The 15,719-nt window shown below is 39.4% G+C and overlaps 1 protein-coding gene across 1 annotated transcript in view; it reads left to right on the top strand.

Annotated features, from left to right (window-relative positions):
* KIF5C (kinesin family member 5C) overlaps positions 1–15,719 on the top strand; it is an 85,401-nt gene that overhangs the window by 29,650 nt on the left and 40,032 nt on the right. The window contains exons 3-8 of the mRNA XM_040602928.1: positions 3,591–3,664; positions 8,083–8,187; positions 10,921–10,969; positions 11,862–11,917; positions 12,815–12,902; positions 14,932–15,056. Coding sequence (XP_040458862.1) covers positions 3,591–3,664; positions 8,083–8,187; positions 10,921–10,969; positions 11,862–11,917; positions 12,815–12,902; positions 14,932–15,056 — 497 coding nt within the window. The remainder of the gene's footprint in view (positions 1–3,590; positions 3,665–8,082; positions 8,188–10,920; positions 10,970–11,861; positions 11,918–12,814; positions 12,903–14,931; positions 15,057–15,719) is intronic.

Raw genomic sequence — 15,719 nt, 5'->3', positions numbered from 1 at the left:
TTCTGTTTAACTGTGCTGGGAATTTAAAGGTGTTTGGATGCTAGGTGGTTTTCTGGAAACAAACAAGAGTTGCACGTGTTTGCTCAAAGATTTCTGAACACCCTGCCCCACCCCAGGACAATTATTTATATTTTTTGATACCTGAACACCTTGAAACTCTAGTTCTGTGCGCCTTCCAGACCCTGTAGTTCATCTTCGCCATGTGCTGATTTTCATCTAAAGAGGAAAATGAACCTTCCTTCTTTTCCAGCTTCCAGCTGGATTTTAGTTTAAAATAAAAAAGTCCAAAGACAAAGTATTTTCTTTCTTTGCTGGCTAACAAAGATGGAGCCTTCTATACACAATAGATACAGGGTACTTTACAACTGGATGTAGCCTCAAAAGTTAAATGTGACTGCTTCCCTGTTGTGTTTATACATGTGTGTGTGTATTAAATAAGTGTCAAGTAAGCATTTTATTTCAAAAATTTAAAATGCAGTTGCATTAAATATAGCCTTACCTGTCGGCTATTTTGAAATTTATTATTAATTACCCTTTTACAAGGAAATAACATTTTTTGTATTAAAAAAATGAGATGTAACTTTTATCTCCTGTGAGCTGCTGCCACCGCCCTTACACTGCAGATCCTTGCCTGCATCTCCCTCTCTGCCTCCTTGGTCCTGCGCTTCGTGTTTCTGCTGGTTCTCCCAAGTTAGATGCACTGGTGCCAGCTGAGTGGAGCTCCCAGTAGGATTTGTCATTGTCGTGGTTTAACCCCAGCCAGCAACCCAGCACTTCACAGCCACTCGCTCCCCCTCACCCAGAGGGATGGGGAGGAGGATCGGAAAGGAATGTCAGACTCAGGGTTGAGATAAGAACAATTTAATAGGTAAAGCAAAAGCCGCGCACACAAGCAAAGCAAAACAAAGAATTCATTCATTGCTTTCCATCAGCAGGAAGGCATTCAGCCATCCCCAGGAAAGCAGGGCTCCAGCGTGCCCAAGGTTACTTGGGAAGACAAATGCCATTGCTCCAAATGTCCCCCCCTTCCTTCTTCCCCCAGTATATATAATCAGCGTGATGCCATATGGTACGAATACATCTCTGGCTAGTTCGGGTCACCTGTCCTGGCTGTGTCCTCTCCCAATTTTCTGTGCTCCTCCAGCTGGCAGGGCCCAGGAAACCCATAAGTCCTTGATTTAGTATAAACATTACCCAGCAACAATAAAACCATCCGTGTGCCATCAACATTGTTCTCCCACCAAACCCAAAGCACAGCACTGCACTAGCTGCTGAGAAGAAAATTAACTCTCTCCCAGCTGAAACGAGGACAGTTGTAAAGTTGTAATCATCAACAATCATAAGGAATTTTCTCTTGTTAATATTTTAATAACTTCCAAGGACAATGCTTAGTGTATATTGGGTATTTATTGGAAATAATGGCATGAAAATGGCACCCGTGAAAGTGCAAGCAAAGGGGCTTTGAAGGGGGTGCAGGCAGAGGAGGCTCGCCGGCTGCTCTCCCTGCCGCAGCCCAGCCCTTCCTTCCACTCGGGTTTGCCTTCTGCTGAACTGAAAATCAGCGAGGTGTTTGCTTCAGAGTAGAACTGGTGAGTGAATGTTTTGAAATACCAATAACATGAAATTTGGCTCTGTTTAGAAGCCTGCTGGGAAAGTAATGGGTCGAAGGTGTGAACTCAGGTTAGCACTGCATCTGTGGCTGGACAGCTGCGTTTTTATCCATGCAATTATTATTTATATTACTTATTTTAAAGTTTGTTTCTTTAAGGCAAGAGCAAGCAGAGTCTCTATTTTTATAAATGGATAAGGATGCTAAATTCATACAAAATGTTAATATGAGAATGACAGTAATTATAGTCTCTAACCTTGCCGTTCTCCTAGATTTCAAGATTTGGAAAATTTGCCCAACAATACTCTGTTGAGGTTTATACAACCTCTGGCATGTCTGGTCTCTTCAGCTCCCCAACATAGTTCTGCCACAACTTAAATGGTTATACTCTGTGTTTAATTAGAATGTATATTTTTAAATGGCTTCATTCTAACTTCATCCTTACTCAGTATTGCTATATAGGAAATGTGGGTCTGTATAGCCAGTGTCTTTGAAAAATATCTCTTTCCCTTCCTTTCTTTTTATCCATTTCTTTTCTTTGAAATCACCTTTCTGAGGCTTTTCCCTTGAATTGTCTTCATTCTTGTTCCTTCTTCATTCTTTTTAAATAGACATATCTTAATTAATTATCCTTCCTATCTGGACCATCGACATACATACACATGGAGATACAAATAAGGAGATTTTTTGTGTGTGTTTATGTAAACGCACTATGTATGACCTTTTATGTAATTATATATAATACAGTTGTGTGTTTATATTTACACACATGCACATTTATACTTTTTTCTCCTGGCGGCCTCTATGAGTATAGGTGCAGAGGGTGGGAAACAGAACACCTTTCAGAAGCAGAGGCAACTCCGAAAGCAGGAGATGGTTCAGAAGAGGCCGTGGGCAGGGAACCCTCTGCCCCTGGTGGTCCCTGGGCTCTGCTGGCGGCTCCCGTGCCCCTCGGCAGGCGCTGAGCTTTCCCTTTGCTTTTATTTTTCGCCGGCAGCTCCCCCCGGCTTTGCTGCTCTCTTGCTGCCTGGTGGTTCTGCTCTGTGGCAGAGCTCTGGGACCCCGTACAGTGCTGCTGGCCCGTGGCAAGAGGCGCCAGGCACGGTGTGGGGGCAAGGTGGGTGTCCCCAGGCACAGCACCCTGGCCCTACCCTTCTTGGGGGCTCTGGGGGGTCTTTCAGCAGAGACTGATGGGGGCAGCACAGGGTTATTGGTGCCAATTTTTAGATTGAAGGTTTTCTGCGTTCTTGATTAGCAACTAGAATAAGTGTTACTCTTCTGTTCCATGAACGCTGCATGAGTAGATGGCCCTACAAGGCTCTAAATTCCCTTCCTGGAGCCAGCCCAGGCCAGCAATCCTTTCAGCGGCACCGACCGGCCGTGGGACTGTGCCCAAGAACCAGCTGGTTTACAACCCTCCTGGACTGCTGCAAGTTACTATAGATGTTAACCACTGCTAAGTTAAAAATGGATATTTTTGTATCGTAATGCAATATAAAATTACTCATTCTGCCTTGAGAGAAGTATATTTTCAATAAAGCAAATTCCTGTTGGTCTAACTTTCTTCCCGCTTTGCAGACAAGCTTGGAAATTAATGAGGCTGTGAACTGTTGATGCTGTTACAGTAGTAGAAATATATGAGTTTGTTTAATTTTCTTTGTGGTGCACAATGGTTTAAAATGCATACAATTAGGTTTCCTTTTTCCTATGTTACACAGGTATATTGGCTGATGTCTAATGTCCAAAGATACTTTTTTACCAGGAAAATGACAGAGATATCAGTAATTCTGCAATTCTCTACTTTAGATGTTGTTACGCTTTTTTTTTTTTTTGGCCTAAAGGTAACTTGTTACATTGTATTTTTCCCATTCTTTATTGCCCAAACTGTTTTCTGATTGAGTTTCAACGTCGTAGAAGTCTTGGGAAAAGCTGCTAATCCAGCTTTAAGATGTCGATATGAGTTTTGTTTTTCTTCTTGCAGATGTTCTTGAAGGCTACAATGGCACAATCTTTGCTTATGGACAGACGTCATCAGGAAAAACGCATACTATGGAGGTACAGTGGCAAAATTAAATCAGTTTGCTAGCAGCAGTAAAATTATGTGTACCAATTACCTGAACAAACCAGCTATCTGGAGCACTCAGCTGTGAGTGACATATAAAAAGAGATCTGAGTGTGTTTAGCTTCTCCTGCCTTTTAAACTGTAGTATTTTTTTGCAATGTGGAGTTTTTTTCAGTTGTTTAGCTAGGTATCTGTAGGCTAATAAATGCACTGAGTGAAAAATATCAAGTATATGTTCTCCATATTTGTCATAACAGTTTGGGTATGTGTATATTTTAAAGGCTTTGGGTGAGATTTGTTAATGCACAAATGAAAACAGTAATAAGGGTCTGCAGAGTTCCCTTGTATGCAGGATTATGAAAATTTATGCCTTGGTTATTGGTTTTCTCATTTGCACTCCCCTTCTGGGAATACCACTCTCACATGCTGCAGCATAGATGAATGAATTTTTGAGAATTGTTGCTTTGGAGAAGAAATACCAAATTATACCAAATTCCAGTGGTTGAAGTCCTAAGTATGTTCGTATTTCTGCTGTATGACGTGTGACAGTGTAGTTTTTCCCTGTGATTTTTTTTTTTTTTACTGTTCAGTTACAAGACATTAGATATTTTAGTCTCTTGCTAAAAAAGGAGGATCATTCAAGCATTTAATCCCCACATAGGATTGTTCCATCACAGCACTGTACAAGCTGGATGTGTATGTCTTAGAGCATTTTGTTTCAGCTGTGAACTTTAAACAGGAGGTCTACAGCAAAGTTTTGCTAAATGAAAGGAAAAAAATGAGCTTTCCTTCATCTAACAGCATCAGATGGTTTTGCTACACGATTAACACAGGTGACCTACCTAACATGAAGGTGAAAGGAGAAGGGAAGCAATATTCTCTGGGGCCAACAGGCCCTGGTGAAATTGTTGTTCGATTGCCACAGTTGCTCCTTTCCTGGAGGATGCAATAACTGATGCCTCATATCTAATTAAGTCTGTCCTTGCAAGGATGGGGGAAATCACTAGCTCAGCCCTCACAGATGGCACAATGGCTGAGTAATCCACCAGCTCTGTATGTAATTAAATCAAAATGTCTGCAGGGCTTGAGCTGGTGCTTCCACATGGCATGGGGAAAGATCTCTTAAAGCCAATTTATATTCAGAATTACAAGCTGCGATAAAGAAAATTACTGTAGAGAAATGGCTGTTTTACTTTAATAAAGAAAAAGCTGTCATTTTAAAGTGGAATCAAGTCTATATTCAGTTTTAATCCCCCTTTTAACCTAACAACCTCTTGTAAAGTTGCGAAAGTATGTTGTGGAAGAAAAAAATAGTATGAAGTTGAAGAAATAGTAAATCCTTTTGGTAAAGCTGTTATGGAGGATTTTCTGTGAAATGTGAAATGCTTCATAGTGTTAGTGTTAATCTTGAACAGGACATGGTAGTATAATATAGCTAGGATAGGCTTTTTGACATATGTAGGTCTTTCTCCTGTGCTAGATAAAATATTTACCAACCTGTATAGCAGGATAGAAACCTTAAAAAATTACATGGTTTTGCCCATAAGATTATATTGAGGGGCTTTAACCTTACAGTAGAGTTTTCAGTACTGGTCCCTATAGACTGTAGTCATGTCAACATCCTGACATAAACCAGCACTCTCTCAAATGTTACGCTTCGCTAGCTAGTGCCTGCCTGCTCTGTTTAAATGTGGAAATTAATGTCCTTATTAAAATGAGAGGCTTTAATGAGCAGAGAACTCTCTGTCCGGGTGCTTTGGGGGAGTTTACTAACTGCAGCGTCAGCATGGCAGCAGCAGCACATGTCTCCAAACTCTTTCTGAGCTTACAGCTAAATCCATGAGAGTGGGGGGTTTTATTATTGCAGCTTTCCAGTGAATAGCCTGCCTCTATCTTTCTCTTCCCTTTCAGTTTATGGTGTCTGTAAATTGGAGTGGAACCTTCTTCAGTCATCTCTTGTTTTAATAAAAATTCATTTACAGTGGCGTAAAAAGGGGTATTTTCCAATGCTTCACAGACTGCTGGTGTTACAGTGTTTTAAAGATCTTAACTCTTTCTTCTTAAAGCATTGAATGTGATCTTGCTTCACTGAAGTTTCTCCAGGCTTAAATGGTGAGAAGGCCTGAGCCCAAGAAGTTGTAGACGAAGTGGTTGAGTTACATACACATTTAATCATGTTTTACAGATTGATTACATAGCTTTCTGTAGCTCAGAAGATAAAAGGAAAGCATAGTTATTACAGGGCTTGTTAGATTGGGGGAATGCTTAATGAAATAGTTTTGTAACTTGTCACTTCCCCACAATTATTAGGGGATGCGTTTACCTGGTGCAGTGATCCCAAAGCTGATGCACCCCTGCGCAGACAGAAGTCTCTGCAACAAAACTTTGAATTCAAACCACCCTTTGGCAGAGCTAACAGCCCAGCTGGACCAAAGCTGCTGTAGAAAAGGGGGCACTGCACAGCTCTGGCATTCCTGGCTTTGCAGCTCCTTTTGCTGCCTTAGGAATCGTGCATTTTGCAGTACTTCAAGGTGTAGACACACCTTTGGTTGGATTTCTGTGCACTGAAGAAATACCAACAAATCTCCGTTTATTCTGGTTTAGGAAAAACTCTTTTCCCTTCTTGGGGAAAATTTTCTTTGAGCAGTAATACGGGGCGGTCAGTTGGTTTCAGTGAGCTTTTCAGGGAGAAGGGATGGAGAGTGTGGAAATTGCATTGCAGTCTGCTCAGTAACAGCGATGTGTGACGGAACCGAGTGCTGTGCTGGCAAGGCAAAAGAAGGTGTTGGGGTTTGATTTCAGTGTGTGTTTGTGCACACAAGTTTTCCCCTCTATCAGGGATTTAGTATATTTAATCACCTTCTTTTTCATTCTCATAGTCTGAAATGAAATGGTCTGGCATATGACAAGGACTTCTTATTTTTTGAGAAGCTTAATAGGATGTTGTATATGGTATAGGGTGTAACTGCTTCTGCTGCAGAAGGTAATATTATCTGTATAATATAAATTAAATATGGTTTAGATCCAGCTGAGTTATGCCTTATAGGCAAGGCAGTCAGCAATGTAATTGATTTAGCTATATTACCTCCCCTTTTTTTCTCCCCAAGATGTTTATGTAATTTGCGGGCAGAAGCTTAGTAACTATTTTAAATACGGCCTTTGAGATGGAGGAAGAGATTGTGTCGGTTCTTCATGATAAATTTCCTTCATGCTAGGCTGATGCGTAGAAGTTGACAATTCACTGGCTTTAGCATAAAGAAAGCAATGTCTAGGAAGGCTGTATCTGAGTGTACAAGTAAAAGCTGAGAAACTTGGAAAACAGGTCAATGTGACACAGCAGTCATTCGCAAACATACATAATATTGAAAAAAAGGACGTGTGTATGATTTTCCTCCTGTTTTCCTAAAAAAAATAATATCTTGGTGTTTAATAGTTTTTGGTAATAACCAATCAAGTCTGACTTCCCATGATTTGGAGTTGTACAGTTACCCACTATATTTTAAAAAACAGTCATTCCCTCCACCTGTTCAGAGTTCGGTGCTTTGTGGTGCTGAGATGTGCAGTGTTACTTGGGCACAGTTATGTTCAAAAGGTGTATTAGAGTTTCCAGGCACTATGTTCTGATGGAGTCTTACGACTACTGACTTGTTGCATATTTAAGCAGTTTCATAAAACATTTGGAAACAAAAGTACAATGTATGTTGTAGTCAGAAAAGGTTTTAATTTTGAATTTGTATTTCTGTTCAGTTTTCAAGTATTGTTAGCTTTCCTGTGCATGTCTGGCTTTTTCAAAAAGAGCAATGCAACTACAAGATGCAACGTGGCCAGGGAAATTGTTGGGTTTAGTTAATATTCACTTCTTTAAAGAATAGAGGAAAGTAGTTGTGCAAGTTAATGTGAAGAACGGTAGTGTTTGCAAGGCACGGTTCTCTGGCAATAGGCCCAGCAAGCTCAAATCAGAATATATTACTCTAATCCTCAAATCCCTGCAACCCAGATTTCCCTTTAGCTTTCTAGCACAGTGGTGAAAGAGAAACAAAATGCTTTAATACTTCTTGTTTCTGACATGTTGCTAAATATCTGATTTAACTGGGAGAACCAGGCTTTAATTTGTATGTTTGTGTTTATTTGCCTATCTTTTGTCGGAGAGCGCCAGTGTACATAGCGGCAGGACAGCACGCTTGGCAAACAGTAGGAGCTGCCAGAACAAATAGGTGCTCTGTCAGGTGAAGGCTGCTAACATGTTGAGTCATTCTGCCACCTTCTCTGTGCGCTTATATCAAGCAATTCCCCTAGAGCAGCCAGCACGCTCACGGGGACCCGCTGGAGGAGGGCGTGTTTGGACAAGGCTTTCTCCTCGCTGGTGCCTGAGCAAGGTTCTCCAAGTTACGGTTTGGTTTTGTGTCCACAGGGGAAGCTGCACGACCCTCAGCTCATGGGAATCATTCCGAGAATTGCACATGACATCTTTGATCACATCTACTCCATGGATGAAAACCTGGAGTTTCATATAAAGGTAAATAAATGCAGAATGACGTGTTATGAAATGGGTCGGGTGGAAGAAGGTTGAGATGGATGGGAAGATCTATAGCATTCACGCTATAATGTTGTGCTGCAGAATTTTTCCTTTCTCCCTTTTGTAACTCAAAAAGCCATTGTGTTACTGAAGATATTTACTAGAAATAATCTAATACAGTTACTAGCCTTTGACAGAAACTTTTCATGAGTGTTTTCAGCTCAGGTTTGCTAGTCTGTTGGTTGCCTTGCCTCTCACCACAGTTGACAGGCTGGCCAGCATGGTAAGGAAACACTAATTTCTCTGCGCCTTCTCCGATGGCTGTGCCCTACTAGTTATGACCATAAATACCATTGGTCTTCATGATGTCTGTGAGAATACTGGCATCATGTTCCTATCTCAAGGATATAAACAGCCCTCCATAATATATGAGGGTTTGAAATGGAGGAAAGATGGCTTTGGGCAATTTACAGAAGGATGTTTAGAAGTGATTTTTAGCTCCAAATCTTATGTATTTCCTTAAGATAGTGGTCTAAGTCTCAATTTGAACAGCTATTACGTTTTTCCATGTCCCTATCTTGATCACAACCATATGAGCTCTCAAATGTTTTGAGTGACCTTTAATTCCGACTGTTCATCCGGTCTCCCGGGGAGCTCTCAGCCGTGGGGGGGCACTGGTCCATCTGGCAGAGCTGGGGTCAGGCTGCAGCTCGCTTCCGAGCAGACATCAGGAAAATTACCCAGCGGATTGCAGGCAAAAGGAGTACTCCTCTGCGTCATATCCCACCCCACCCCCAAACCACACAAAAGATACGTAGCGCACCCCAGTACAGGTATACTATATATATGCTATACTTCAGTAAAGGTAAGGAGCTGAGTACAGGTAGAGTGTGAAAACACTGTCCCTTCTCCTGCTGTGACCAGGTCATGCCCTCTGAGAATGGAGCTCTCCTCCTGTGTCCCTCTTGTGCCTCCAAGTTAGACATGGGTGACTTTTTAGTGCTGCTTGCATTGAAGCCCTTGAAGCATTTCTGGTGGTATATCTCTCCGTGTTTGAGTGTGTATATATTTTTTTTTTTTTTAATTTGCTTCAATAATCTAGCAGAGTACCTCTGAACCAGCCACTGATCTTCTGGAAGGACTAGATCATTTTGTATTGAGAACCTTCTTAGCAGTGCCTGTTTGTAGGGGTGCGCCTGAAGTACAGACAGAAGAGCTTTATGAAGTACAATAATCCATCTAAGTATTTTAATAGACCTTAGATTGTAAAATACTGAGCACCTTAAGAAGAGACATCTCTGAGTTTTCATAGAAATGACTTCCATAGGGGTGACACCGATTTCTTTTCATGATCTGTAAAGCTCCCCTGTGGCTATTGCTGTTCTGCAGATGGGCACCCCCTTGTACAAGACATAGGAAATTCCTATCACAGCCAGCAGAAGCTTATCACTTTATAAATCATGTTCTGCCAGCACTGAATTGTTTCAGTGGTTTCCTATCATGGTTGACATTTATGAATATCTTAACAGAAAAGCTGCCGAAGTAGCACTGAATGAGTGAGTGATGATACAAAGAGCTGTCATTGAGAGAAATGCGTGTTCTGTCACTGGGAGCAAGAATTTAACCAAACTGTCACACTCTTTAAATAACTGAGCCAACGTTGAAAATTAGTATAATTTTTTTTCCTCTCCCTCTTTAATAGACAGCCATTTAGAACAGGGAGGGGAACTTGGTATCTCCTGTGTGTCTTGGTCCTCAGCAGTGTGTTGGGAGGATAATATAAAGCATGTGAGTTAAGTCTGGGTGAAACGAGCTGGTCCAGAGGATGGCTTTAAATGGGACACAGGTGAAGTAAATGCACAAAAGCAAAATACATCTGTATTTAATAGCAGTTGTCACATAAGATCAACTCAGACTAAAAAAAACCAGAACAATTTATTTTTCACATGAGAGAAAATGATACTGTACTAAATAACTAGAGTATACTGATACCTATAATTTAACCATCTAGCATTCCAGCTAAATAATTGCTGAATAAAGTTTATTAAGGGTATGGGCAGGCACCACATCCCTAACATATTTCTGTTTGCTTCTGTGAATCAAATACTCTTTTATTATGAGTCAGTCAGTCATTCTCTCTCTTCTTTTTTTTTTTTTTTTTTTTTTTTTTTTTCCCCCCTTGAGGACAATTGTTTCTGTTAGAGAAAAGCTTATTTTCAGTTTTTTCTTTGGGACTCGATTCAAGACAGAACTTTTACATATGCTTAATTTAAAAGTTTAATATATATTGCTTTGGTTTACATAACTTTTATATTCAAGCACTGCAGGTGCTGCCTGCTTTTGTGCCGGCAGGTATCAGGATACCTCTTACGGTTGTCAAACTTGACCCTTCTTGTGATGCAGCTGTACTGATGCAATAGTAGCTGAATTGATTTGATTATGTTCAATATTTTTTTTCAATTTTGCTTATGTAAAAGAAAAAAGATAAGATTTGCCCGAAGTGTTCTTTTGTATACTTTACTCATGAATCATTGGTCAATGCAGAAAGATCAATGGCTTCTAAATCATTCAAAATACAAGTATGTTCACATGAAAGATGTAATTCAAACTGTGTGGGTGGTGGGTTTTATTTTTAGTTTGGTGCTTTTTATTCTGACAGATGTAGAAATACAGGTACAGAGATTTTTAAATTGCTCAAGTTTAAATCTGTAACGTTTATGATTATTTAATTAGGTTTCCTACTTTGAGATATATTTGGACAAAATAAGGGACCTGCTTGATGGTAAGTTCTGCATTTCTTATGCGATGTGTTTTTTGGCTTGGTGTAGTGCTTTGAATCAATGCCTAAGTGGAAACAGTTGCTTTCTTTGAGAGTGATTTCAGTTCAAGCTGTATGGCTGCGTTTGTGAAAGAGAATTTTGCAGTTTAAGTCATCTGATCTCTGACTCCTGTGCACCTACCTCTGCAGCGCAACATAGCTTCGTCATAAATGAGTACAGAGAATTTTACAGACTTCAAGGCAGGTCTGAGCCTCGCTGGCAATGTATATTCTTAAAGTAAAACTGTAATTTAAAAAGGTAGATAGTGTTCTGTTGAGTCTTTTTTGTTAAATTTAGAATACATTCAGTGCAACTTCTTCCTTGCTTTGTGTCTGTTAGGCAGGGTTTGTTGGGAGTGATCTGTTTTACAATTTGTGTTTCTGTGTATGCATACTGTATGTTAATGCAAGTGTGAATTGTGTGTCTTGAATCGCTCTGAAGACAGAAATGTATGCTGAGGGTAACAGAAAACCAGGAGCACGTATATGAGCTATTTTCAATTCCAGTGAGTTCTTCTATCTCTTTTGAAATTCTTGGCTGCTTTGGCAAAAATCCAGCTTGGTCTGTGTTTATTTTATTAATCCAAGCAATAAACAAAAGCTTTTGCACCATGAAGTTAATTTTAAAGAAACAGGTGCAAGATTGACAGAACAAGAAACAAGTTTTATGTAACAGAAATATTGGTAGTCCATAAGGAATGGGAAGCGACTACAATTCTCATTTATGTATATATTTTATATATTCACGTATTACATTTATGAACTTAATAAATTCACTGTATGTCTGTCATGCCTATAGTTGACATATTTACCTGTGGAGTGAATATTCCTAATGATCTCCCATCCTTTTTTCTAGTGTCCAAGACAAACCTCGCTGTACATGAAGATAAAAACAGAGTCCCATATGTTAAGGTACAAGGAAAATTTGATGCTCGCTTTTTCATTCTTCCTCACATACACATTTATTTACTTGTATCCCAGTGTCATCTGCCAAAATGATTCAACTCATGTTCCGTGTCTTGAATGTTCAACTAGTGTTGGTCCTTGGATTTAAACAGTTTCCTGAAATATTAATGGGCTTGAATCATGTTTGCTTTATTTTCCTGACTGTAAACATTTACATTTTGTTAGTATGGTGTTAAATTTAAAGTATTCATGTTCCCATTTCATGTCAGATATGAAAGAGAATGTTTCGAAGAATTTTTTTATTTAGTATTTTGTGGCACAGATAAATGCTGTAATCTCACAATATTTTAGAACAGATTTGTTAGGTTAGGAATTTGGTTTATGAAGCCTGGGCCCTCACTTACATTCATAATAAGTATATTACATTTATGTGAGCCTTAATAATATACATACAGTTCTGTTTATTCTCATCCTGGGGAGGGCAAAAAAAAAAGGATAAAATAATTCCTTCAGAAATATTGCGTTAGGGCAGAGAACAAGGATGTATCTCGTAGTTTGAGAGAGGAAGAACTAATTTGAGTGTGTAATCTTACTCAAATTAGTAACAGGAACATGTGTTGTATCATTCCATGTGTTCTATGTGTAGAAACTCTTTTCTGCTTCATGTTTGGATTTGACAGAGTCTTTTAATCTTGTGAAAGAAAACTGTCTCTCAAGTTATCCCCTGGACTCCTGAAAGTCACACAAAGGCATGTTTTGGCTCATTGCCTCCCTAGTGGTCATGTTGGATGTTGATGGTTCTTCTAATTAGTTTGTTCATCAGTGCTAAATCTTTTTCCTGACAGCATTTGGAGTGCTAGGACACTTCCTAAGCTTTTCTGTTTTCAACTTGCATACTTCTAGGGTTGTACAGAAAGATTTGTATCTAGTCCTGAAGAAGTTTTGGATGTCATTGATGAAGGGAAAGCTAACCGTCATGTAGCTGTAACAAGTAAGTATTCCTGGAGGCTTTTCTGGCTCCAGGGTGGGTGTAGCTTCCTGGTGATGTCGTGATTCTTGGTGTTCACAAAGTACTTTAACTTACCTATGTGAATGACGTAATGATGCGCAAGTGATAACACTTTAAAGTGAATAGTGTGTACCTTTTTTACCACTTCACTGCGTACAGAAACATTTGTTGACTTTCAGCTTTGAGAACTGAATTTAATGTATGGCATTGTTATATAAAAAGTCAGAGTATGTGTTGTTACACATAGCGTAGATATTTTGAAATGATGTAGAATTGTAATTATGTACATACATTCTTCTTTGTGCTACAAGTCAATAATTCAAAGCAATTCACTGGTCAAACGGCAGGCAAAGGCTGCAGAGCAGTTATCAGGCTCTGCCTGTTTATCTCTTGCAAGTTGTTCCAGTGAAGCAGTGACTTGGATTGAGTTCCAGTGATGGCAAAGCAAACAAGTCTTCCTGAATTAAAAAAAATGAAAAATTAATTGCTTCAGCCTGTGCCAGATTCGTTGACATTGTGTCGCATGCAGCCTGCTAGCGTTATGTTGATAAAGGAGGCAGGTACCTTTGGCCTGTTTCCCAATTTATACTGTTAAGATGTCTTTGATCCAAGAAGTGAGCGTGGCAGAACCTCAGCTTGTAACTCAGATCTCGGTGGTGGGGTGGAGTTTTGAGCTGGGGAGGGTAGAGGGTTGGTGGGGGTTTTTGTTTATATTTTTTAAATTTTTATTTTATTTTTTTATGATGCACTGGATAACTTCTTTCACGTCCATGTCTTTGCCTTATTTCTTTGTTAAATACTCTATTGCTTTAGTCTTCCCCTGCCTTTCTCATCATACTAATAGCAATGCCGTCTCTTTTTTCTGAGTAATGTTTTTTTCTGGTGTTTCTGCTATTCTTTAACAAAATATAACCAAATACACCTTTTGCTGTGAGACTACCTGTTGCATTTGGTGCACACAGAAAAATCCTGACAGAAGTTGACAGGGAGTGCATTTCACCTGTACTGGAACGGCAAGGAGCGAATTTGGAAGTGTTACTGAAAAAAAAAAAAAAAAGTTGGGAGATGGGAGGAGTAAGAGGGAGCTCAGCTAAATATAAATATTGCTGTGGATGGGAATGGGGGAAGGGTGGTCATGGGGTTTATGGTAACAGAGAGAACAGATGAGAAAGAGGTTTACGGATTTGCGATATTTTCTTTTTGCTTTCTTATGAAACGTCAAGCATAACGTGGTTACAGTCAAACTCAAAATAAGTGGAAGCTGAAACTAGAGCTGCTTGTGTTTTACCTGCGGCCTGGGTGAAGGAGGATTTTTAACTATATAAGCAATAAAAATTACTCTGAAATTTTAATTTACATAGTGTGGTTTGGATGAAAACTTTTGCTAAATGTTGGGAGATCTCCTCACACAATTGTACGGGGATGTTCCCAGCTACTATTTCATTCTCTTTATACTATTTTGGTCAGCTCAAATTTATTCCTCTGTCCAGGATGCTGAATGTACATCCTCATTGCAATTCTGTGTCTAAATAGTTTCTGTTATATCACAGCAGTTTTTGCATGAGCTGTCTATACTCATGAAGCAGCGTAAAAGGACAGAACCTTTATTTCTTACTATATCTGTGAAATGTTATTTTATTATTCTTACGCTATGATACTTTTTGTTATTTTTTCCTATTTCTGGCCAATTTTTATTGCTTCAGGGGACTGAAAAAACTTTGAAAAAAAAGGCAGACAGAAAGAAAGAACACCAGCTGCTTTTCCCAAGGCTCTCATTTATCATGAATCTGGTATTTGGCCATGCTGGGAGAAGGTAGGAGCTCATCCTGCAGTCCATAAGCTGTATTTGCAGCTCTTGGCGCAGGTGCTGCTGTCAGTGCAGTGGTCTGGGCTCTCCGGTGAATGGCTCCATGCTTTTGAACTTGCTAACCATGGGCTAGCTCTGATGAAATACAATTTCTTGTCAGGTTTTAAAGCCATTTAAACAAAACACGTTCAAATGTGATTGCAGATATGAATGAACACAGCTCTAGGAGCCACAGTATCTTCCTCATTAATATTAAACAAGAGAATGTGGAAACTGAGAAGAAACTCAGTGGAAAACTTTACCTGGTTGACTTGGCTGGAAGCGAGAAGGTAACCTTTCCTTTCTCCTAAACTGCTGAATGATCCTGGTGGGATCACTAAACTGATCATGCGAATGTGTGTCAGTGCAAACTAAGCTAGGTTTTACAGAAGTCCTATTTAAGTTTATCATTAGTATGGCCATTTTTTAAAATTTTATTTTATTTGGGATGGAGAAAAAGAGATCATAACTATTGGTATGAAGTGCAAAACCCAAAAATCTACAATGTATCTTCATTTATAATGAAGTGGATTGAACAAGTGTACTTTTTTATAGCTTTACATTCAGGTACAGGTATTTTAACAAAGTAATGTCATTTTAATGTAACTTTTCAAAGTACACAGCTATTTTAATTTGCTTATATTCAGATAGGTCCTGTTTCTAAGTTTTCTGTAATTATTTCACATATTAGATCAGTGAAATAACAGCAGGTAATGCAGTTTGGCAGCTGAATTCTCTCTGAAGCTCCCTGAATAACTCTCTTGATTGTGGTGACTTTCTGCTTTCCAATGTAGAAAAATACTAACCAGAAAAGAACCTGTACCTGTTTACCAAAAGAGTAATGGTCTAGAACAGTACTGCACTGAAAAAATACCATTTTTTCCCAGTTCTTATTCTAACACCTACTGGAGTGTTCAAAGTTATGTAACTGTAAATGAAATGATAAACCCCGT

The sequence above is a fragment of the Falco naumanni genome, chromosome 8 (assembly GCF_017639655.2).
Source record: "Falco naumanni isolate bFalNau1 chromosome 8, bFalNau1.pat, whole genome shotgun sequence".
NCBI classification, from domain to species: Eukaryota; Metazoa; Chordata; class Aves; order Falconiformes; family Falconidae; genus Falco; species Falco naumanni.
Note: the sequence above shows the minus strand (reverse complement) of the source record. Positions and strands in the feature narration are given on the sequence as shown.